Below are 25,088 nucleotides of genomic sequence, written 5' to 3'. Positions count from 1 at the left end.
GTCAAATGTTTTGTTGAAGACATGCTTTGTAAATTAACGCATGTACATGAGGAAATGTTATGTTACTTGAAACATGCTCCAGGACAGTAATAGGCTAAAACTTTATTTACATAATAATAGACAATAAGTAATCAAAGTTCATGAACCTATGTTAGGAACTATTCTTTCATTTGTGTTACCATGAATTTATAAGGTGAAAATTTGTGAAATTGGTTAGTTTTTAAGCAATTTCTTCATACCTAACTTTACATAAAATATTGGAAGGTGTTTTGCGTGGATTAAATTTATTTAATAAGTCAGATGTTACAGTATTCCATTTATTTGCAATAGAGTACTCTTTAATAGTAAGAGAGAGTATAAAATCATAGCAATAGTGTTTTTTATGGCACAATTTTTTTTAACTTTGCTCTTTTTTTCATTGTCAATTGCTTGCTAATTTGGCGTGCCTGCTAATGTCACCCTACCCTCATTGCAGTTTGGTGTTTTTGGGGAGAGGAGGATGGCCGAGGGCTGGGGTGAGAGCAAGAGGCTTTACGACAAGGAATGGAGCCTTGAGGAGATGGGGAATGAAGTGCGTGGCTGGGTCGTCAACAAGGGGCTCGGGGAGACAGTACTCCATCGCGCTGCCAGGCTCGGCTACACCGTAAGTTTTAATGCCCAGTCAACTCCCAAAAAATATCCCATTGATTTGGAAGGATTGCTCTGACAAATTTCTCTTTATCTTTCAAGGGAAGGAATATTCTTGAGCACAGAATATTGATAATTCATTCACAAATGTCATACCCACTTAAATTTGCCAGTTTCAAGAAGCCTGCTTGAAAATTAAATGCCATTGTTAAATTATATTTTCTTTGATGGCCTATATTGAGCATAATAATTGTTTGGATCAGTCAAGTTATTAAAATGTTCATTGCAATCAATTTGGTGACTTTCCAAAAAGTATATGAAATGTGATGACTTTATTATTTACTTTATTAGGATTTGGTGTGGTACTGCTTAGAAATGTTGGGGAATCAAGTTTCTCCAAGAGATAATGCTGGGTACACTCCACTGCACGAAGCATGTTCAAGGGGCCACTTAAACACTGCCAGGCTGTTGTTACTCTACGGAGCATCACCCAGTGACAGTGCACTGGGAGGAATAAGGTGAGGCACTATTGGTGGCCAAGGTCACCTACACCACCCACTCTGGGCTTGTCACTAAGACTCTAGGTTTTAATTGAGTATTGGGTTCGCAACACATCCTTATACTTAATAACTTTAATTTTTGTAGTTAGCTGACTTTCTAGAAGTATAAGAATATCTTTAAGGAATAATTATTTTGAATACGAGAATCTTTGATTTGCAAGTACTTCATGCAGCTTTGTGAGGAAATCACATGACTAAGTGTCATTTGAACTATTATTTGAATTAATCCCTAATATAATCAGGCTTGACTTAATGGAAATTTTAGATAACTATGATTAAAATGATAAGTTTGTAGTTTTTTGAAGTCTTATTGTTCACAAGTGTGGTGCAATTGTTACCTTCTAGCATAATCATGAGTTTATGGCTATTCTGCAAGGTAGCCAAACAAATTTTGCCATATTTCTGGGTAACAAAAGTTGGGGAAAGTACAAAGTTACCATTTTAATTGGATTACTTTATATATTTACTCTCTCCTAAAATTTATGTGTCTCCATGCACCTACGTATGAGCGAGTGACATTTCTCTCTCTAAGGAGGAATCAAACGCAATAGAGCATAATATTTGGAATTATTACTGTACACTGTGGTCTGATCATGTTATTTTTGACGTGACTCGAGCAAACCATAATGTATTTGCTAGGAAAGGATTGAAACTTAAATAAGATGTGGCAAAATTGTTGGAGAATATTTATCCACCATGTGATATACATCTACATTTAGAATTTTAAAAAGAGCAGTGGCTGCAACTCACTCATTCAATCAGTGTAGTATTTTGGAAATTCATCCTCTCATATTCTTGGAGGAGATACTTGAATTGTTCAATAAATCTTTAGAAAAAATATGAAAAAATTATTTTGGGTATTTTTTTCATTTTTAAACATAATTTCATACAAGCTCAATATTTTTAATTTTTAAGTCATCCAAAAGGTAGGATTTCAAGAAGGCCCTCAAAATAGAATAGGCATCTGTGTTGGTGAATACCTCCTCATTCGACATGAATCATTTTCCACCAAGTAAATTTCTTAAATTTAGAAAAGAAAGGTTACTGGGAGCCAAATCTGGTGAAGAAAGTGGATTTTGTAACAATTCAGACTATAATTCCATTCCAAACTTTGCAGGTGTGCACCTGTACATTATCTTGATGGAAAAAAAATTTTTCCTTGCCAAATAAAGATGTTTTTCTTGATTTTCTTCACTTTACCAGTTTACAATAATGACGCATAATACACTCCATTTATTGAAGAGTTAAAGGAATCTTTTTCCCTTGCTTTGTCAGAGGTGCCACATTGTAGTGTCCAGCATTTTTGAAAACACGGAGGGAATCTTGTCTAACTGTAAATTACTGGGATTTTATCTCTCTAGGAGTGTAAAACGGGGGAAATTATATTTAGGCCAATGAGTTAGTGTTTGCTGAAACCCTATTGAGGCTTCTGTGGTTGGCCTATGTGCTATTTATGAAATGATAATAATGGCTGGTGTGGTTGTCTACAAATGATAGATTCATAGCTTTCAGTATGCATGCGCCAGAAATAAAGAAAGCCCTTAAAGCAAAGTTGACTTATAAGAAGGCCCCAAGAGGCGATCTGAGGGAGGAAAAAGAGGCTGCTTTGAAAATCGCGAAACTTCCAGTAGAAGGCGAAATTGCTCACTTTGGCAAAGGAATCATTCAGTCATTGATTAAGTCCTGCTGATGAGGAAGTGGTGCTGATAATTCTTTTTTCATTTTTTTTTGTTTTGAGAAAGTTTAGTATGTTTAAATTGTGCTCAAGTGTTGTAAACTTTGCGCATTCTGTCAGTTGCACACACACACTCTGGCATATTTTAATTTATAGTTCCTTACCAGAACTAATCTTTACCAAGTTTTCTTTTCTTTTTAGTTATTTTATTTGCAATTAAATTTGCTGCAAAGAAAGAACCCTATCTTGAGAGACATTTGTGTCTACTTGCTGCGATAAAATATGTCCCTTGCATTTGAGACTTTTTTTGTATCTTCTTTCAAGAAAACAATAATTTAAACAGTTAACTTCCTTGCCCTTTTCTTTGTTAAACATTCCATGCAAGAGTTAGTGTTTTCATTGGATATTTTCCTCAAACATCTGCTGAATGTCCGTAAAATATATCCCTGTAAAAGCCCAAAAATTGACTGGGAAAACTCAGGGGGAAAACAAAAATTGGATTAGACAAGGTTGAATGAAGAAATTTTGCCCAGCATGTGGCATTTGTCAAAATATTCGCTGCCCTAAAATCAAAGATTGACAGCCTTTATGGATTGAGAGGGGAGAAACATTTAGGTGCTATAATCACAACTTAGAAAGTTTTTTGCACAGCTCCTCATGTGAAGGAATGGATGTTTATGAGGAAGAAACAAATAAATAATGGACTGGTGTAATAATTCATCCTTAAGTCCCAAATAAAGGATAGTATATGTGAAACCAAAAGGGTCTCTTCAAGATATCGAAAAGGTTAAACATTTCACTAGTATAACTCTTTAATGTGCAGGATTAGGGAGAAATGAAGAAGTTGATGAGTTCTTAATTGCTATTGCTAATTGCTATTGCTGAAAGTGAGTAATTGTGTTTAGAGGAAGGAGCCAAAGGTGCGTGAACTTATCACATGGACCTTCTCAATATGAATTGACAGTTCACGACAAATTTCATCATCTAAAATGGTATTATGTTGCGAGTCTAAATTCCTATTAATAATTACTAAATGCAATGACCATTGACAATCACATTCTACTTGTATCCTCTTTGTTAGGCCTTTACACGAAGCAGCTGAGAATGGTTACATGGAAGTGGTTCGCCTCCTGTTGTCTTATGGTGCAGACCCGTTGCTGGCAACGTATTCTGGCCACACACCTATGTCTCTGGCGGGGTCAGCCGACGGTTCAATTGATCGTCAGAAGGCAAAGGAAGGGCATGTTGGGGAGGGCAAGGGCAGCTGGAAGGGGGTCAGGTCGACTAAAGGACATGAGAAGGAAGAAATAGAATCACCCTTGAGGCTACTGCTCAAATATCACGTGGCCGAGATGCAAGGACGTCCCACACCCACCTGGACTTTTGCAGGATCGGCCTCCTGCATGGGTAAGACTCCTTTTACTGTTTGTTTAAACTCTAGGAATTTAGAAGGTGGAGAAGTAGAATTTCTATCTTTAAAAGTAAAATTGGCTGTCTGAAGAGTAACTTCTATTTGGTTGGCAACATTTATTTATATATTCTACAAATACTATTATATATATATAATCCCATTTAGGCTGGTTAAGGGTGGACACAAAGTTAACATGCCTACATTTCTTAAGGTAACATAGCTAGGCATAACCTGATGCTGTTTTTCACTTCAAATACATTTAACCTCCCTTCATTCCATCCAATATGTCCATCCACTTCCTTCCCATTCCCCATTTTCCTTACTTTTTCCCCTCTATCACAGTCTTCAGCATTCTCTCGCCAATGAAAATGCTTTGCACCTATCTTTGCTGCCTAATTTTCATTTTACCCAACAATCCCCTCTCCTCTGCAACCATGCCTAGCACATATCATCTTTTGCCCATTTTCCCTTTTCATCCATCTTGCATCTCAAAATTCTCAATTTTATGACTATTATCTTGTTTCAATGACAGTGTCTCCACACTAAACAAAATCACGCTCCATATTAAAGTTATAATGAATATTCTATTAACATCCTTACTGAACTTTCCTGTCATCAATTCCCTCGTTGTCACGGCTTCTTTCCATAACACAATTCTTATTCTTATGTCACTATTACTTTTATCATTTTAGTCCATAACACAAGATATGTAAACTGTTCCACCTGCCCTAGTCTATGAACACCTGTTTTAATATATAACCTAGTTTTTCTTTTTCTTAAAAACCTCATGCCCTTAAAGATCTGATGCTTTCCCAATTGCATGTAGAAATTCCTCTGAGATCTTCCACCACGTGAGAATCTCCACTCTGGGCGACGTTAATCTCTAGCCCTGAAGATGATTCCCTAGTCAAACATCGAAATGTTGGCCAGAATGGAGACTCAGTCAGTGGAAGAAGACCCGAGAGGAATTTTTATATTCATAACCTTAGTTTTTTCGCTCACATTGATTTTCACAATCATACTGATTTTCTAATATGCTCAGCGGTGACTGTAACCCATTGGCTGCAAGCCTATCCTAAAGCATAATCATCCGCAAACCAAACTGGTTGTATGAATTGCCCACCGACTTTCATAACTATTTCCTGTTCTTCCCACACCTCTTTAACCATTTCCTGTATATACCTGTATGCGTTGAACAGCACCAGTGATAATAGATCCCCTTGTCTTATTCCTGTTCCTAACACTGCCGATCTACACTCTTCATCAGCCATTTGCACCTGAGCAGTCTGTGACATGTACAGGTTGCGGATAAGACTCCTATCCCTCCAATTTACCCCTATTTTCTGCAAAATATTCATTAGCTCTACCAAATTCACTCTATCAAACACCTGAAATGTACTAAATAGATTAGTACATCCTGATTGTACTCATATATTCCTCTTTATTAGTGACTTTGTTACTGCTGTGGAATTATGAATTCCTTTCTACTTCCTTTTCATATAATGGATGAAAAAAAATATTTTTTCAATTAGACCATAAATTCTACATCACATCATTCTACATCATAATACATTCACCATCTTCAGGCAGCAATCATAGGATTGCATATTTCTAAAATATTCAGTTTTCCTCCATTGCTTGTGTTTTTATGGCTTGTATCTAAATTTATATTTTCCATTTTCTGTATTTTATGCATGTACTGAATCAGTTTTTCTACTTCCTAAAAATTATTTGTCCTTTGTTCTTAATTTGTCTTTGTCATCTTAATCATGTCTCTTATCCTCAAAAGGTGTTGTTTGATTATTGTTTATGTTTCCGGGAAATGTTCTATTACTTCAAGATACGCTTATTATTCTGCGAATGCATACTTTTCTTGGTAAAATGTTACCATGTATATAGTATACCATTGTACTGACTATGCCCTCTCAGCTTTTTTTTTATTGTCGGTAAGCATCTTTGAAAAATTCATCCACCTTTATTTTGTTACATATATTTTACTTAACAACTTCCTCTCCTCTACAAATCAATATAAATTTTCTATCAAAGGGGAAAAGCATAATTTGTGCCAATGTATGATAGAGTGTGCATGAATGATGGCAATCCAGTCATGGAATCCTCTGGTTTTGTTCCCCACAGACCCCCCCTTGAATGGCTTCAACCCCCTCCAAGACCCTCCAGCACTCTCCTCAAGCTCTTCCTTTTCGGACTGTGATGACAGCATTTGCGTGGGTCGGAAGAAGAGGAGGAAGCGGAGGAAGAAAGGTGTGGGTCGTGGACGCCACTCGGAGCAGAAGGCCAAAGACAAGGAGAGCGAGGAGAGTAGCGACGAAGGGGTAGTCGTCTTTGAGACCACGTCAGATTGTCCCCTTCCGACAATATATCGGATTCTTGGCACAGGCTATGGCACGTGGGCCGTTCTCCAGGATGTTGCCACATGCCTCCGGCGTTCCAAAGAATCCGTCCTGAGGTTGCTCAGCCAGGCGAGTGCATCATCGGGATCGCCATCGGAGGAGGCCGTGGAAGCAGTCTTGCCTCGGGTTGGCCGGTCCCCAAGGGGATCACCCTTGACCCGCTATGGCCGGGAGGGTCGGGAGCTCAGGAGACTGGAACCAGAGGCAAAATGCCCCCGTGCCAGTGTGGATGTGTCCATGACGCTTGAGCTACCGCTGCCGGAATTCCTGGAGCGGGCACGGTGCTGTCATGTGATGGGAGACAAAGTCCCAGCCCGCGGGGGGAAGGTGGTCCTGGTGCCGTACAACAGTGAGCTGAGGGCACTCTTCAGCGTCGAGAAGGTGGAGGTGCCCAGGTGACACGAGTGCCTAGGGTGCAAGAAGGGGAAGAGCCCTCTGGATTCTACGGAATTAACTCCCGAAGGACTCTGCGAAGAGGCTGAAACTTGAGAGGGGAAGAGAAACTTCTCGGGAGTCAGTTATTTACGGAAAGTGATGCTAAATGTGACCTGTCCACAGGTCAAAAGTGGCCGAGTGTGGTCGTGAAACTGAGTGCATTCATGGTTTTTACATCCGTTAGTGCAATTTTGTGATCTTCGTGACGGCAAGAATAAATTTTTTCATTGGAGTTCTTTTGCAAAAGGAGAGGCTGGATTGATAGTTGCATTTTGAGTTTAAATTATTCGTTTAGCCATCTAAAGATACATTTAGGAGAATGTCTTTATTCTCTCGGCTTGTTGGCGTGTAAAGATATTTTATAAAAAAATGGCCAGGACTTAGATGAGTTCTGACCTCCACCATGGTAAACTTAACTATTCTGGGTGATGTCGTCAGTGTTCCAGGACTAAGTGATATCCCCGAAAAACTTTTCCAAGTGTGAGGATCTTGATAGCAAGAAATGTTCGCTTAGATGGTCTTAACTGTGTGGGAGAGAGAACATTTTTTGCAGCAATTTCAAAAACATTGTGGATCTTTCATGCACCTAATTGGATACATGGATATGACATATTTGGAATGCCTATTGTTTGTTGAAACTTCTCACTATTTCCCTATAGATGTCTTCACTGGAAGGGCTCCTCCAGCGTTGCATTCATGTAGTGTTTCTGTTGGTGGTTATAGAGTGATGTAGCCAGTGTTCCAATTTTTCACTCGGCCATTTGCTTGACGATTTGGGTAAATGAGTGCCAGAAATTGTGATAATTATAATTTAATCTTCTTTTTTCTTGAGAAGATGTTTAAGCAAGAATTTATATGGTTTGTCTATAAGAAGTTCAAGTTTCGGCTGGACCGAGCAATAGAGAGATGTTATCATGATCAGCACTGGTACCATGGAATTCCAAGGATTCAGGTTGTTTCGCTGTTTTAAGATGTGGCTCTTGATGGAATCATCATTAGTAACATGAAGGGTAGCCAAAACTTTTCTGTTGATTGCAAAATCAGGCACCTTAGTTTTGCTCAATGGCCAATTGAAAAGTGACTCTTTTTTCAGTGAAGTTACAAATTGTGAGTGCTAAATCTTAATTCTGTTGAGAAACAATAGCATTTCTTATGCATCTAGAATATTTATAAAAATATATAGATGATTTTTTAAGACTGAGTTCATGGAAAATGAAGACTTGGCACAGTCCTTGATGTTAGGTTGCTGTCATTGGTATTAGTGAATATTATTGCCATCAAGAGTACTGCCACTGTAGTGAGAAGGCATTTTTAGAAGGAAAAAGACAATTTGGAGCACTCTGTCGCTGTGCTTGTAACCAGTCATATGTGGGTGGTTTATCATTTTCTTGCTGTGTTCTTCTCATGTTGACATCCTTAGATTAATTTTGTATAATATGCAGCATACTTTTTAGTTTCTGCAGCAGCACAGATATGTGGCCTCACAGAGAGCCCTTACTTAAGAGGAGTACTGTATAAATATAAATGAATACAAAAATGGAGTCTTTATATCTATTTGTTAAATATCTGTTATTTTTCCTAATTGAATTTTTCTCAGGGTTTGACATATTGGATGTTTTGGTGCAATAGAAACAGAGACAAGAATAAATCTATGCTTAGTAATTTTTCTTGGATATTTCTTATTCTGATGATGATTTTGTGATAATTCTGCATGTTAAAGGACTATGACCTACCCATAAAACTCACTGATCTGTTGTTGGTATGTTATGTTGTAAACGTCCTTCTTCATTTATCGTGGGGTTCTGCCTGGAAGACACCCCTTGAATGGTGCTCTCATCTCTGATGCCTAAAGGAACAGATGCGAAAGCATCATAGCTTAGAAGCAAGTTGTCTGATGGAATAACATTCATGAAGTTCTTGTTTATTTAAATCACTTCAGTTATTCTGCATTTTTCATTAGTGCTAATCTCACAAGACTCAGGGAATTTAAGACGTTTGAATTTGAACCCTTGAAGGTGCAGTGTGTTACATGGGTGTGTATGTGTGATACAACAAATTTGAGCCATCCAACCCTCAGCTGTTGCATGTCTACCCCATTTCTTCACTTTCCTATGTATTACCCATGCAACTGTATAGACTTTAAAGACATCTTGAGAGGAATATGTGAAATTCATTGGTTTTTCTGGAATTGTGCTGCAATATCTAATGTGTGTTTTAAGTGTATTCACTTCAATTACTATAAACAAGTAAAAACTGTGATGACATTTATTATTAAATATTATATTAAATAAAATGGAGGCTAAGTGCAATTGCCAATGGAATAATGTCAGCCATGCATTTCTTTTGTAATGACAGGTTTCCTGTGATTTGTAATAATGAAGGATATTGGTGAGAAACTTCTCTTTTATTTTAAAATCCCAACTCTCTACTCATTCTGGCCATTGATTGTCCACTGAAATAGCATCGTTTTCGTCTTTACAGGATGATGAAAGAATTGGCATTACGTTAATTATATGGAACCTACTCAATTATGTATACAGGGTGCGGTGCTTAAATCCTGACTAGCACGCCGGGTTAGCGAAACCTTCCCCAGACTTCTCCAAAGCATTGTACTTGGACGTAATATCGTAATCAATTGATCTGGGGTACCAGAAGAATTTAACCATCTCAAAATATAAAGCCCAGGGCGAACACTTTCAATAGTAGTGACTCTTCGATTGTACTCTGCACTTGCACGTAACATCTCAGCCATTTTGAGGTTATGACTGTTTACTAGATGCCTATAGCTTTCATGACTGCCAATCGCGACCTACAGTTGAACTACGATGTGGCAGGATATTCAAATTTGTCTGGATCTTTGAGTCACACCCTGTAATATATACTCATTAAGTACTTATATGTTCTGATCCATGTACATATGCATAAGGGTAGGCAATCAATTTTTTTGAATTTGTTTTTCATTGTGAATTTCTTTCAAGTTGACATTGGGGTGTCTCTCTCTTAACTTGAAAAAATACTTAGAGCTAGAACATTTAAAATTCTGATTTAAAAATAATTTAACACATTGCATAATGATATATGATATAAATCATTTGCACACATACATTACTTATGGCAAAAGCAATTGAAAGAAAATTTGAACCCCATTAAACTTTAATATTTCAATCATTAGGTTTTACTCTCTGAAGAATAAATGGCATTGTATGATTACAAGAGGTAAGTACCAAGATGTATGAATGAAGAAATAAAATTTTGGTTACAAACATTAAGGTAGGGAAATACTGAAAAATGTCGGGTTGGTAAATGGTGTTGGTTTCTTTATACTGCTCTCCGAAGGAAAATATTGCTCTAATGATATTCTCTTATTTAGAGAGCATGAAGTCATATTAAAGCAAAGGCTATGATGTAAGCTTCCAAATATGTGGTGTATGACTCTTTAAACCTAACCAAAGTGTATGGCCTTACTCTGGTTCTGATGATAGAAATATATGGTTGCACACAAATCTGATATGTTCCTGGACATATCAAGCATCCAATTAGTTCTCTATTGGGTTTGTTGTCTACTGGTTGTGAATTTATACCTCTAAACACATTCCCAGTGGAGTTAATTTTGGTTTGGATGAGTCCATCCCAAATTTTTCAATTACCTTTTCCAAAGCTTCCTTGACTAAGAAAAATTGGATCATTTGTATGGTCAACTTAAATACCAAAAAATGTATTTCAGTTCACCTAGGCCTTTTATTTTGGATTCTTGCATAAAAATGTCTTTAAGATTACTTGAAACACCAAGATTACTACAGCCTGCCAGGATTAAATCATCAATATAAAGCAGTAGCTAGTCATTTTATCAATTGTGCTGACGTAAACATCAGTTTTGTACCGACCAAATCCAGTCTCTGGTACAATATTATCAATTCTGTCATTCCACTCCATTGGTGCCTGTTTCAGGCCAAATAATATTTTCTTGTGTACATATACATACCTGTATATCCCTCTTGCACTTGAATCCCATCCATTTAGGATGCCATTAAGAAATGCATTTTAATGTCTAGCCGATGTACTTGCATCTTTTGGTAGTTACTAGTGCTCCACAGGGTTGACAGGCAACAGTTGCATACATATGTTTAAGTGAAATCATGACCCAACTTGTGGCAGTATCCCTTTGATACTAAAAATAGCCTTTTGTCTATTTTTTCATCAAATCGTGATTCACTGAGAAAAGCCATTTACATTAAATTGGTTATTTATCATGTGGAAAATTTACTAACTCCCAAGTTCTATAAGGTCTCCATCTCCTCACTTAACTGCCAGTAGTCATTCATTTTTTTCAGTAAAATCTCACTATATGTGTTAGGTACTTCATAGTAGGCAACAGCATTAATCACATCCTTCCATGTTCAAAATTTACATCCTTGGAGTACTATCTCTTGGGATATGGGGATAGCAAATGCGATTAACTTTCCTCTTCAGATTTACCTTTATAATTATCTTCTTTAAGTGCAAATATAGCATAGTCCTTGAGGTATGTTGGAGTTTTCTTGTCTGCTCCTCTTCAATTCTAGTGATATATTCATTTGTAATCTCATCATCTACCTGCAATATCTGGGTTAACTTCCTATACATTAGAATCATCCATTACTTCTATGGTTCCACCTGTCTTTTTTACAAATGAATCATTTGTTGGCTTTTAACTGCTCAATCTGGAATAAATCTTCTCACACCTCTTGGAATCTAGTCCTATTTTCATCAAACCACATCACTAGTACATGTTAGTGTATGATCTCCCAAGATCCATAATCTCTATCCATTTGGGGACTATCCCAAGAAAAACATTCCTTCTCCTTCGTATCAAACTTTCCCTGAAATGTTTCTTAAAAAAAAAAGCCCTTTTCTTTTTATCGAAAAAACATTAATAGCATCTGAATCACTCCTACAGGAAACTTTCTCCGTAATGATACAATTTAATTCTTTCTGCAGTGCCATTAAGTTCTGGAGTATGGGCAATGGTGGTCTCTCTCTGTATTCTTTTCCCCTTTAAAAATTCAATCATCTCATCGTTCACATATTTTCCACTATTATCTTATCAGAAGCTGCATATTTTTATTGCAAATCTAGCTGTAGCCATTGTCTCTATATCTAAGCTTGCTGCCTAAGTCTAAGAATAAGGTATCGTTATGACTATTGAGATATTTTAATGACCTCCAATAAGGCCTTTCCAAGGACATCATGTTAGAATGAAGGAAATAGGTCTTTTTGGCTTTGGATGAACTCATTATTTTGGCTAACATTGAGAAAACTTTTGAGAGATGATTGAGGCCAATACTTGGGAGGAATTCCATTTTAATGTACAATGAAGAATCAACTTTGCGTTTCCACAAAATAGAATTTTTGCCGTTAATTAGTTATAATAATAATTTTATTGGCCGAAGATCCAAATCCCACACTTCAGAAGGAGCTAATTGAAATTTCCATGGCCAACGGGCCGAATGAGGGTCTATCTCCTACAGACCTGGACCTCCTCTCCCCTCCCCACCCACGCACTCCTCATTTCTATATCCTTCCAAAGATTCATGAGCCTGGGAATACCAGTCGGCCGATTTTATCCTCCTGTCACTCCCCAACCAAAAGAATCTCTGCATTTGTAGACCACTATCTCCAGCCAATAGTCCACTCCCTATCGTCATTCACCAAAGATTCTTACCATTTCCTGGAAAGGTTAAAATCAACCTCCCTCCCTCCAGATACCGAGATTATTATGGCCACTATAGATGCAACATCCCTATATACATCTGGTTCTGGTATGGTGTCTGTGGTAGAGAGAATTTGCATGGAAGTCTGACAGATGTTATTTCATGTATCTTACTGTGAACAGGATGCATATGGACAGGAAAGGTAGGAGCCAAAGATCTTGAAAGATTGGACGGGCAGATGAAATTGGAAGTTTAGATGCAGTGATGCAAAATATCCTTCTTTTGCAGTTTAAATATGACTTGGGAGAAATAATATGAGCCCCAGAGAATGACACCATATGTAATATTTGAGTAGATAAGGCCATTAAGAGCATTAGTTGCACGTCTTTGCTCAGTGTTTTCTTGAAAGTTCTTTGGAGGAAAATGCCAAACTTAATTTTTCTAAAAGGCAGTTTATATGGGTTTCCAATGTCAAGTGCTTGAGTCCAAATGGATGCCAAGAAATTTTGAGGATGTGATAAATTCTCTAATTTGGCTATTTACTGTTGTTGGAGGTTAGTGTTTGCTTCCCTTTTTTATATTTAGGAATCTCTTTTTAAGTCTTGAGAGGTGTTGGGAAAATATCTTGGGAGAGAAATTCAGTAATTAAATAAAGTATAGGTTCTTTAATGAAAGTATATCAAAATTTAAACACAGCACTTGGGACTGCATTCTCTCCAGGACTACAGTTTGCATACAGTTGATTTACTACAGTACCTAACTCTTTTTCCAGACTTCGATATAAGAAGAGAGACTTAGAACTTGGGATGTTATTATTACAGGCAATAGAGCTGATTAGTTAATTATTAAATTGATGGTAAAGTAGTAATGATATGTGTAGGATTGGTGACATTTCCTTGTAGATCCTTTAATTGAAGTGGTATGAGAGGGTTGTCTGAGGCTATTTATTATCCTCTAGGATTCTTTTGATTTGTTTTCAGCATATACGATTCTAACATTATTGCAGGTATGCTTATCTGTAGCCAATAAATGTTTATATTTCTTTCTACAAATTTCATATTCCTTCAATAAGGCTATGTTATGACATAGCCTTATTGGATTGGAACATTTGGATTTTACAGCCATTTCTTTGAGACTTCTTGATTGTTGTCTGATTCCGTCAGTCACTCAGTTTTTTAAAGATTTTTCCACCCTTTGTAATCTCCAAATTTTAGGAAAAACAACGTTAAAATGAAAGAGATATTTTAAGTAAAATTCTCTGAAACATTCTTCATTGGTATTAATCTATAATCTGGATTTATGATGCCACAGGGTAGCAAAACTAGTTGACAGTAAAAATTCTATTCAGTGGAAACTCTTAGTTACTTGATTCTTTCATGTACACCGTTGAATATCTTCAAGAACTCTACCTACGTACACTCCCATGCTGTCATTATAATGCAACCCAAGTATTCACTGAAAGAAAACTTCAATTAGGAATCTACGTTAGTCTTTTTTCCTAGCCCCAAAATTTCATCTAACCAGCGCCCAGGTAGCGTAAATAAGTGGGATTTTCCCCCACTCAGGTAAGTACAGCAAAAATGTGCAATGGATTGAAAAAACGAGGGTTCCTCATGTTGGTGGAAAATGTAGGTAATTTGTTGTTTTTTCTAGAATTGGGCTTGAAAAATAGAGACTGCCCGGAACTTGATGGTATATTTCACGCGAATTTTTCGCGGAAAAGGTTAATATATACAAAAAGTCATGGAAAAATATTTGAGAGTTTGTACAGCTTTGCGTAAAGGAAGGAAATAAGCGAAAATAGCAATTTCTAAAGGATTCGCTATATATTTTTGATGGCTGTGTAAAATTGTATGTCTTTTTAGGGGTATACTCTATGCTGGTAAATTTATTCATAGTAATTAGTTAGATAACTTCCTACACTGACGTGAAATCTGGGGGTAAAAATTTATTGATTGATTCCCTTCTCCGAGATTAGTTTGTTTTCTGTTGCTCCGTGTAATAGGTTGTCATAAGGATGCAATCGAGGGATGACGATGCTACATGAATGCGTCAAGACGTCTTTAATCGACCGCAATCATAATTACTCGAATATGTATTAATAATCCAAATGGTGGTATTATAGTCAAGAGAACGTACGAATGAATAAGTAGTTAAATAAGCGTTAATTGATAATTATTTTCAACATTTAAATGATTTTTCACGATAACTAACGGTACAAAGCATTCGAATTAGCGTGAGAATAAGACTTTTGAGGATATAATCGCTTTAACCTTTCGGGTTTCAATACTCGCACTTCAGAGGAAGTTGAAATATAGTAGCAGATTTACACCTCATAGGTTTGTACACTAAGCGACGTAGATAGGGTTCTTCACTAACTTTAAATCTTTACCATTCGTATTGATAGGAATATTCATTTAATTTTATAATATTTGACGAATTAATTTCTTCATTTGTCAGGTTCGCAGAGGTTGATGGGTAGTCACGAGACAAGACAATTTCGTCTGTGATATCTGGCGTTATTTCTTCAATGAGTTATTGTTTAATTTTTTAAAGTTTGGTCTCTGTGATTACGGAAAAATTTATTGACATTAACAATGGCTGGGTCAATCAAAGAATTTTTACCCGCTCTGCCTGATGAGAAGATTGGTAATGAAAATTTCTGTAATTTTCCTGATTTGGTCGTGTGTATATATGTACATATATTGCGTTTCTTTTGATTAAATTACTTATTCGGGATAAATTGAAGCTGTTAATTATTGCATGAAGACCTCTGACAATTAATTTTAGTAATTTTGAAATACATTGAATTGATAACATGTAATTCACGGGAAATAACCGTGCCCTAATTATCATATGGCAACCTCCGTTTTCAGATATGTTAGCAGCTACTAGTGTTTTGCAGCAGAAAGCATCCGAGATTCGGGCTCAGCGAGTTAATTGGCAATCCTACTTTCAGTAAGTAGGTTGGTTCAATGAATATTCCCCGGAGGACGAAGGGGAAAACTTGTAATTTTTTCCCTGGGGTATTTGTTAAGTTATACTGGACAAGATTCACCGCCAGAAAAAATCTGGCATTTTGACTCATTCCAGCTCTATGATTTAAAAGGACTCAATCAGTTAATTTCATATAAAAAACTCAAATGCTCCACACAGGTTTCGCTGTCGTGCCACAATTTCAGGTGGGTTACAGATAATGTTCCACAGCAACATGTACTGAGTTTTTAAGGGGATTAGAAGGTGGGGCTAAAGGGGGTGTGTTGTGCGATTGGAGGTGGTTAGGTACGATATTGATGCCGGAGGAAGAGTGGTGAGATACATCCGAAAATGGGCCTATTAAGGTTGAATTTGCAACGCTCTATGGGTGTTGTCTATTAGCGGGGATTCCGCGTTGTTAAAATAAAAATAATTTGGCCATTTCCGGTCCCTTTAGTAAAATTTCAATGTCATCTAATAATTTCTTTAAAGTTGCATGTTGTGGTAGCGTAAATTAAATTTGATTAAATTTAATTTAGAGCCATCAAAAAATTAATTGCATTCAAATTTTCTTCTTGGTTCCATTGTTATTATCATTCAATAATTAATTACCATTGTAGACTCGGATATGTGAATGAAATCAAACTTATTTCTCTAAAAGTCCTATAATATGTCCTTGTGGACTGAAAATTGGCAGACAAGAAGCAATAGAAGAGAAAAGAAACAAAGCGGGGCTTAGTTAAGTAAGGTTATCCCTAACAGATTTAATATGTTCCCATTGAGTATCGCCACCACTTTGGTTGGGCACAGAGTTAACTACTAGGAGTAGTCTGATGGGAGGCAAACGAAAGCTAAGGTCATTTGCACCATTAGGGATGGATGGGAAAGGAAGGGTGGAGAGAAACCTGGTGTCAGCATTAGGCTACTCCTGTCAAACAACTCACTCAAAGTGCTCTCTACAAAGTACCTCAAGTAGGAATTGGGATACCACTGAAAAGTATTTGTTGTCTCCAGGATTTGAACCCGGGCCCTCATGGTGGGAAGCCCTTATGTTAGCCACCACACCATATCAATCCCCAAAGTTAACTACTTAAGCAGTAGTTAGATGTTTGGAAAACCAAATGTGTCAATATTTAAGTTGAACTGGTTGAATGTCTTCATGTTGATGTCCCCTCTCTCTCTCCACAGAATGAGGCTGCTCAACACCTTCATTGATAGTTATGTTCTATGCAATACCTGACCGAGAATAAATGAATTCTTATCTTATCAGGCACTGATCTCTCCAATTTTTTCCGCTGAGTCATTTTTTGTTCATTCAGTATTTTCATGAGGAAAGGATTGAATACATTTTTTAAGATAATTTCTCAACTGCATAATTGAATCAGCCAATTTCGTTGATTAGAGTGGCATATTTCATCTTGATACATTAGACACAACCAGTGTGTACTGATTGTCTCTTGAATACAAGTTTAAAACTTTGCTATATCAAGTTTGTGCATCATAATGCTAAAATTCAGCGAAACTTAAACAGAAAAATACTTTTATCAATTGATAAAATGTAATTTTGTCTAGAGCCACATTTACATGCATTGGAGAATAACACTGTCTCGTTAAAAATTGTCCTTCTGCCTGGAAAGTATGATTTGGGATTTTTACCAGTAGAGGTCTGCCTACTAAACCATCAAATATGTACTCCTCGTAGCTTTGATGCCTATGTTTGGTCTAATGCAGTGTTGATTTGAATTTTTCTGGTCTATTCTAATCCAAGAGATACTTCATTCCTTCTTTGGAAACTGAGGTTAAATGTATGGAATGTGCTTCGTTTTCATCGGTGCTGCTTTTACAGGTCGCAGATGATTTCTCAAGAGGATTACAATTTTGTCATTAAATTTGATGGGACCGATGCAGTCACTCGTGAGAAGGTTTTGCGGGAAGAACGGGCTCAATGTGCCCGCACATTCCTCAACCTCCTGGGCCATGTGTCCAAAGACCAAACCGTTCAGTACATACTGATCATGATTGATGACATGCTCCAGGTAAGCGCTGTTTAAATATCTACTGTTTTTTTGCTGTCCCATTTTCATTGTGAAAGTTTTGGAAATTTTTTTCTCAAAATTTAATTTTTGATTTTTTTCTTTGTAATGTAATTATGCGGAAAACCAAATTTGCACTTTTCCACTGATTTATTTGTAATGTACAATCTGTTTCAGTTCTTTTAACTATCATCAGGCACTAGGCGAGATTCAACATGTGATACATCATATTTATACCCTTATGAGGAAAGGGAGGGGGGAGAAAAGAGTGAGGAGTCAGGTAGGTGGGGACAAAGAGGGTCATTTCAGAAAAGAAAACACTTAATTCCTCCACATGTCATCATCTAGGTTTCGACTTGCATGGATGATGACTTTGTAAGTCGAGGCCTGGTGTGTATGTCAAGTATTGGAGTGCGTGTGGAGGAACAAAGTGTTTTCTTTTCCGAAATGACCCTCTCTGTTCCCGCCTACCTTACTCCTCACTCTTTTCACTCCCCCTCTTCCTCAAACGGGTCTAAATATAATGCATCACATGTTGAATCTAGTCTTGTACCTGAAAATGGTTCGATGAACTGAAATGCATTGTACATTACAAATAAATCTGTAGAAAAGTGCAAATTTTGATTTTTGCATAATGACAAACTTCCACTACATCTCACCTGAATATGTTGGTTATATAGTATTGTAATGCAATGTATATTATTAGAGACAGTTAAGAGAGGAAATGTAATTTTAAATGAAAACTTGATCAGTTAGTACTGTAGTGGCTGTAAAAAATGCAGACTTGAGTGTTCATTATTAATTTTCACATGAATTATTGTTGTCTTGCATGATGTCTTTCAGGAAGACAGCTCACGTGTGGAGATATTTCGGGAGCATGCAGCTCGCAAGCATGAGTCAGTTTGGGGTCCCTTCCTCAACCTCCTGAACCGTCCTGATGGATTCATCACAAATATGACGTCTCGTATCATTGCCAAAATCGCATGCTGGGGCTCAGAGCCAATGGATCGATCAGACCTCCACTTCTATTTAACGTGGCTCAAGGACCAACTGAAGCAGAATGTGAGTTGCACTTCTATCTTTCCATTCATTGTTCACAATGTAAAATATTTGTGGATGCATCAAAGAGAGGTTACAGATGGTCCTTAATTCCTTGGTACATTAAGAGCAATTAAATTTTGTGTTTCATACCTTTAGAAAGAATTATAAAATGCTTTACTCCAGGAATTCTCCTCTGTCATGCATGGTTGTACTCCTGTGTCAATGGGATCAGTTTCCAGGGTCCTAGATTGTGGTTCATCAATTTCTATATAATACCAATTCATATTTCTTGCAATGCTATACTTGCTAGCTATTGTTGCTATACAGGACCTGTACCATATTCATTGCCTGAAAATATGTCCTGAATGTTTTATTTTTTATAATGCATCGGCATAAATTTTAACATTGATATATTTCTGTACAAAAATAACCTGTTTTTAGCGATTGCTACTGTCTGGGGTTTCAGTTGTTCATGGTAGGTCTTTGAACTTTGGCACTGTCTGATGAGAGGGGCTGTTGTAGTCCTAAGCACTTTGTGTAAAAGAGTGCTTGGTGAATGCAAACGTGTCTCTAAGGCTCTTTGGTCTTTGGAAAACTTTCCACTCCTTCATATATTTTGTGTATAAGTTTATTTTAGAAGGGATTATGTGTAGAGACTTGGGAAACCTGTGGTATCAACAGTCTATGCCTTTAGAACCTCCTCCAATGTGTGTTCCTTCAATGTGAACTTGTACTCACTCTTGTCTGAAATACTTTCTGGCTTCCATTTCCTCTGCACTAATGAAATTATGAGAAAATTTTAAAATTATGTGAGGTTAATGGGACAGGATCTGTCTGGAATCTTCTCCACCTAAAAACTCTGCAAATCATGATCTAAATATAAGGATGAAGTTTGTTTATACCTACTGCCGATTGCAGTTTTTTAGTTCTGGTGTCAAGCTGTGAAGTATCTCTTAAGTGGTGTAAGATCTGGTGCTTTCCCGGCGTATTTGCTTCATGAAGTTTCCTTGGGTCTTCCACCGGGTCAGGGGTTCCAATCGGCCGGCGTTTCGATGCCCGACTCGTGCATCGTCCTCAGGGTAGATGATGATGCACAAGTCGAGCATCGAAACGTCTGCCAATATGGATCCCCTGACCCGGTGGAAGACCCAAGAAAATTTCATGAATCTCCTGAGTGGAGCTGAATGTAAGAAATCAGTTGGGCAATGGATGTTGACTGATAGCTTTAATTTCATTGGTTAGTCATGAATAAACCTGAATTATTCATTAGAATAGAATATTGTATACTAGAACATTGTGTTACATACTTTAAAAGCTCAGAGTTACATAATAGAGGAACAATATTTATAAAGATAGGGATAAAATTTTTCCTTCAAGTCTTCAATTTTTCTTTCAGAAAAGACTCTCAGCAGAATTCTTCTCCTGTATGTTTTGTAGGCTTATATTAATAATAGTATAGGGAGTCCTCATTTTTTGCCAGGTTATATTCTTGAATATTGCAGCAAAAGCATCACTTATTTTCATTCCATTGAACAAATTGAGTAGCTTCAGGCGTGATGTGGTGGAAGTCAAACATAATGGATAACTAATCGTAGCACTATATTGATATCAATATATCAAGTGGACAAGTGCTACGATTAGTTATTCATTTCATTCCATTGAATTGAGGCATGTATGTAAGTACATGATTACTTTCTGTGGGCTCTTGATTGTCCAGTCGAAATGACCAGTAAGTTCATACTGTTAGACTTTTTAAGTTTTAATTTGTTCTACTGTTAATGTAGCCGCCAATTGCATCGTTATCACAAATTAGATTCTGTTTGCAAACGTATTTACCTTACAAGCATATTAACCTTGCATGCATGGCTACATTTTGTCCGCCTGTTGAAGCACTGTCCAGTTTGATATTTGCAACAGTTTGCACCACTGCATGAATGCTCCGTTATTTAAATTTTTGAAATGCAATGCATCACACACACCCAATCAATACATCACACCAATGAACTCCAGTTCCAGCATAATAATTCTAGGCTGGTGAACTTGAGAGTTGTGAAGTTTTCTTTCTTGTTGGTGTAAAGCCATGTTTGAATTAAAAAAAGATAATTTTTTTCTGAAAAAGAAATTGAGAAAGTAAAACATTTTTTTGTTGTTCTGTTGTGTTATTTTAGTTTTATAAATTGCCTAAGCAAAACAGCCATCACCATTTGCCATCTACTGTTTTGGGGCATTTCTCACAAGTTGTGGATGTCTCTTGTCTGATTAAAAAGTTGTGTAAAGAAATTTGGAGTGATTCTTTTTTTTGCCTCGATAGATTTCTTTGAAGCAAGCATAAGAATTTAAGATGCTCATATCAATTTTGAAGCTTCGTGTAATGTTGGGATCATCTTAATTAAAAATAATCGTAGCAGGTTTTAAATGGTTAAATACCTCAAAGAGGCATTTTCTTGTAATGGTTTTGATAGGAATGGCTTCTTCAATCTCGAAATTGTCTCCTTTCCTCTGTTGGGCGAGATGAGGAGATTTTCATTTGTCAGTTGATGGGTATTAGATTTTAGCGGCTCTTGAACATTGTCAGGTTCCACTTCAAAGAGTAGTTGCCCCGGCATTGATTCATATGCCACAGCATACTACCTTGATCAAAAATTTCCCGGAATTTATTCAGAAAATTAAAAATACAAGTTTATTCATCTAAATCTATATTGTCCCCTTCAAAGTAATCCCCATCGACTGCAACACACTTATGCCAGCGCTTGATCCAATCCTCGAAACATTTTTTATATTCGGTTTTCGGTATGTCCATCAGTGCTTCCTGCGATTTTTCTATTACTTCCTCTCGGCTGCTAAAACGCGTTCCCCGTAATGGTTTTTTAACTCGATTGAACAGAAAGAAGTCACAGGGAGCCAAATCAGGTGAATTCGGTGGCTGTTGGATGGTATTTGTTGCATTTTTCGTCAAAAAATTACGAATAATGATAGCACTGTGCGACGGTGCGTTATCATGGTGCAAAATCCACGAGTTTTCTGCCCACATTTCTGGTCTCTTTCGGCAAATTGCTTCACGCAAACGTCTCATAACGCCCAAATAATACTCTTTGTTTACTGTCTGGCCTTCTGGCAAAAATTCATGATGCACTACACCGTTGTAATCCATGAAAACCGTCAGCATTGCCTTCTTTTTTGACTAAAAACGACGTGGTTTTTTTGGTCTCGGCTCATTTGGTGAACGCCATTCACTTGCCTGATGTCTGGATTGCGTGTCGTACTCATAAACCCACGTCTCGTCTCCAGTAATGATCCTTTTGATGAATGTGGGATCGGATTCAGCCTTGCAAATCATGTCTTTTGCGACGTCAACACGGTCTCTTTTTTGCATGAAATTGAGGTCTTTTGGCATGCTACACGACGGAAACCCAAATCATTAACCACAATGTCTTGGGCGGATCCATAGGCAATGTTCAAGTCCTCCGCTATTTCTCTGATGGTTAATTTGCGGTTATTGACCAACATTTCTTTTACTTTATCAATTTTTTCACCGACTTTCGATGTCGATGGTCTGCCACTGCGTTCATCATCTTCGATTGACTCACGACCACTTCTGAACCGCTCGTGCCACTGGTAAACGACCGTTTTTTTTAGAGAATCGTTGCCGAAACACTTTTCCAACATTTCCAACGTCCGTGCGCCACTAAATCCGTTTTTTACGCAAAATTTAATACAAGTTCGTTGTTGCAAATTTAAATCCATTTCTGAAATTGTAAAAAATCGCCAACACACACAGAGATAGATGTACTCTTGGCTACGTAACTTTTGCAAATGTCAAGTTATGACACTAAGATTTAAAGGGAATATCAACAACAGATGTACCAATTTAACAAAAAAAACAGAACTCAAATCGGAACGATGGGAGCGCCACATGGTGGTTATTCCGGGAACTTTTTGATCAAGGTAGTATGAATCACAGTAGCAGTAGCATCTTCCAAAGGGTCATTTATGTCTTGAAAATAAATCACCAATTTAAGGCATATTTTTTTCAAGCTCGTTGAAGATTGCTTTCTTTAACTTCACCAAATGACAGTCCATTTATTTTTGCCACGTCTGCCATAGTATATGACTTCTAAAACTGTTTGAAGGAACGCTAAACTTCTTGAACGCTAGTTTCTGCGATTTCTTTGGCAAACATTTACTTAAGGTACCAGGTTTTGAATGAAGAAATTACACCCTGTTCTGTAGGTTTGAACTATCGCAGTTGTATTCTTGACTTTTGTGTTTGGATGAACTGCTTGAAATTCCTTTTTAGAGCCAGGTTCATTTTCCAGGACTCTTTGAAAGATAAATATTTAATCATGGGATGTTGTTGGACTGCAGGAATGAAATGATTAGAACACCAATCTTCAAAAAAGATTGGTGGCAACTCAAACTTTTGAATTACGGATGGGATGGGATGAATTACGGACAATTAGGGATGTTGTTTACTGCCAAAATTTGAAGTACTGCATCTTAGGACTAGTGTTCTGGTGACAGCAGAATCACGGAGTGTCCCTTTAACCTGGAGAGATAGGGGCCAGATAGCCTCTGACAATGAGTCAGACTTTCTGAATAAGGGGGACGTGGTTAACTGCGGAAATACTGAGTGCTGTGTGGACTCTTAGGGTATCCCTCGCTTTTGAGCTGTAAACACAACAAAAGTTATTATCTCTCTCTGCCTCAGTGGAGTATAATAATTTTACTGCGATAAGTTTGTTTTTTAATTTGTTCAAAGTACAATGCTTACTAAATGAAAGTATGTTTACTGTTCATTTTCAGCAAATTATCATAGATAATAATAGAGAATGCGTTAGTTGTGGAGTAGAGTATTGGACTCTACTGATCAAAGGGTCCGGGTTTAATTCTAGGCATGCCTCTCTGGGCTCCTTAAGCTCCACCCAAGCTGTGTGTTTATTCCTATACAAGAATCCTGGGAAATCATAGCCAGCGCAGGGAAAGGATCTGTTCCCCTTACCCTAATGTGTGAATTTCACATGCCATCAGGCTTAGTATTGAGTGAGCCCTACCATCACCTACCAAAAGACCTTCGGGTTCATTACTGTGTTTATGGTTATTATAATTACTAATGTTTTTACAGACATGTTTAAAAAATTCTGCATTTCTCATTAAAATGGTCTGGCAATTTTGCACGATATTTAAGCAGCTATGCATGGCACTCAAAGGATTAATTTGTCTTCTGGTGTGATGATTATGATTATGGCATTGGTGCCTATTAAGTGCATATTCTACATATTTTTAAAGGAGTATTTCTGTATAAGTTGAATGTATTTTGTTACAATTTTTAGTACAATGCCACAATTTCAATGTGTAAAAATCATTCTACTTGACCAGGTGCCATTCTGGTTAAGATGAATGATTTTAGCATTTTGAAATTGTTGCATTGTAATGCACACTAGCAGATGACTCCGTTAAACTTACTGTCCCGCAATTTATTTGAGCAATTTGAAATGTATTAATTGCCCATCAGCTTCAATTCAAGCCTCAGTAGTAATTCCTTTATTTTGCATGGCTGTGCAATGCATCACATAGGATAGTAGTTTGAATTATTTTTCATGACATGTAAAAGAAGTTTCTAGTAAATTTAATTTGATGACTATTGTTTGTATTTTTAAATACATTTCCAAGATTCCCAGCGGTTACAGGGTGAAACAATATTTTGGATTTCAATTGTATTTACTAATTCCACAAGCTATTTCCCTTTTTTGATATTTCATCATTTTTTTTTGTTACATTTCAATAAATACGGCTACGTAATGTTAAAATGTCAGACTGATAATATCTTCCTCCTCTGTTAATGTCTCTATTATAGAAGTAAGGGTCATCTTAAGATTTAGTCAATATTGTAACTATTTTGAATGTTCCTTATCAGCCCCTCTTCCAATTTATACCTGTATATCGCTCCCGGCTTTGCTAATTGACGCCTGTGTCTTATTTTCAAGGACTTATACTCCCGCGCACTGCAGGCCATCCCTTTTTGTAAATTGTACAGCCAAAGATTCAAATTGCTGTTAATGGGCTAGGGAACTGACTCTTTTATACCTTCTTCCGTGTTTTTCAATTCTTACAAGAAAGTGGCCTTAACATGTTAAGTGTTTTTTAATGAACTCCAGTTTTGTTAGATCCAAAAGTAATACTATTACAGCATCTAGGAGTACCTAGATGGGAGATGATTGCTTTGTAATTC

The 25,088-nt window shown here is 37.1% G+C and overlaps 2 protein-coding genes across 3 annotated transcripts in view; both read left to right on the top strand.

Annotated features, from left to right (window-relative positions):
• The window catches only part of LOC139693283 (uncharacterized), a 34,069-nt gene extending 24,568 nt beyond the window's left edge, over window positions 1-9,501 (top strand). Inside the window, exons 8-11 of the mRNA XM_071591396.1 lie at window positions 476-643; window positions 979-1,145; window positions 3,944-4,269; window positions 6,410-9,501. Coding sequence (XP_071447497.1) covers window positions 476-643; window positions 979-1,145; window positions 3,944-4,269; window positions 6,410-7,083 — 1,335 coding nt within the window. The 3' untranslated portion in view covers window positions 7,084-9,501. The remainder of the gene's footprint in view (window positions 1-475; window positions 644-978; window positions 1,146-3,943; window positions 4,270-6,409) is intronic.
• Window positions 9,502-15,279: 5,778 nt separating this feature from the next.
• The window catches only part of VhaSFD (V-type proton ATPase subunit VhaSFD), a 41,944-nt gene continuing 32,135 nt past the window's right edge, over window positions 15,280-25,088 (top strand). Inside the window, exons 1-4 of one of the 2 annotated variants that reach the window (XM_071591419.1) lie at window positions 15,280-15,458; window positions 15,686-15,767; window positions 17,632-17,821; window positions 18,662-18,880. In XM_071591419.1, coding sequence (XP_071447520.1) covers window positions 15,407-15,458; window positions 15,686-15,767; window positions 17,632-17,821; window positions 18,662-18,880 — 543 coding nt within the window. In that variant the 5' untranslated portion in view covers window positions 15,280-15,406. The remainder of the gene's footprint in view (window positions 15,459-15,685; window positions 15,768-17,631; window positions 17,822-18,661; window positions 18,881-25,088) is intronic. The other variant, XM_071591420.1, reaches the window with a different exon arrangement.

Source organism: Hetaerina americana, unplaced genomic scaffold (assembly GCF_022747635.1).
Source record: "Hetaerina americana unplaced genomic scaffold, ioHetAmer1.1.p SCAF_46, whole genome shotgun sequence".
In the NCBI taxonomy this organism is placed as follows: Eukaryota; Metazoa; Arthropoda; class Insecta; order Odonata; family Calopterygidae; genus Hetaerina; species Hetaerina americana.
This window is presented reverse-complemented; position numbering and strand designations above follow the sequence as displayed.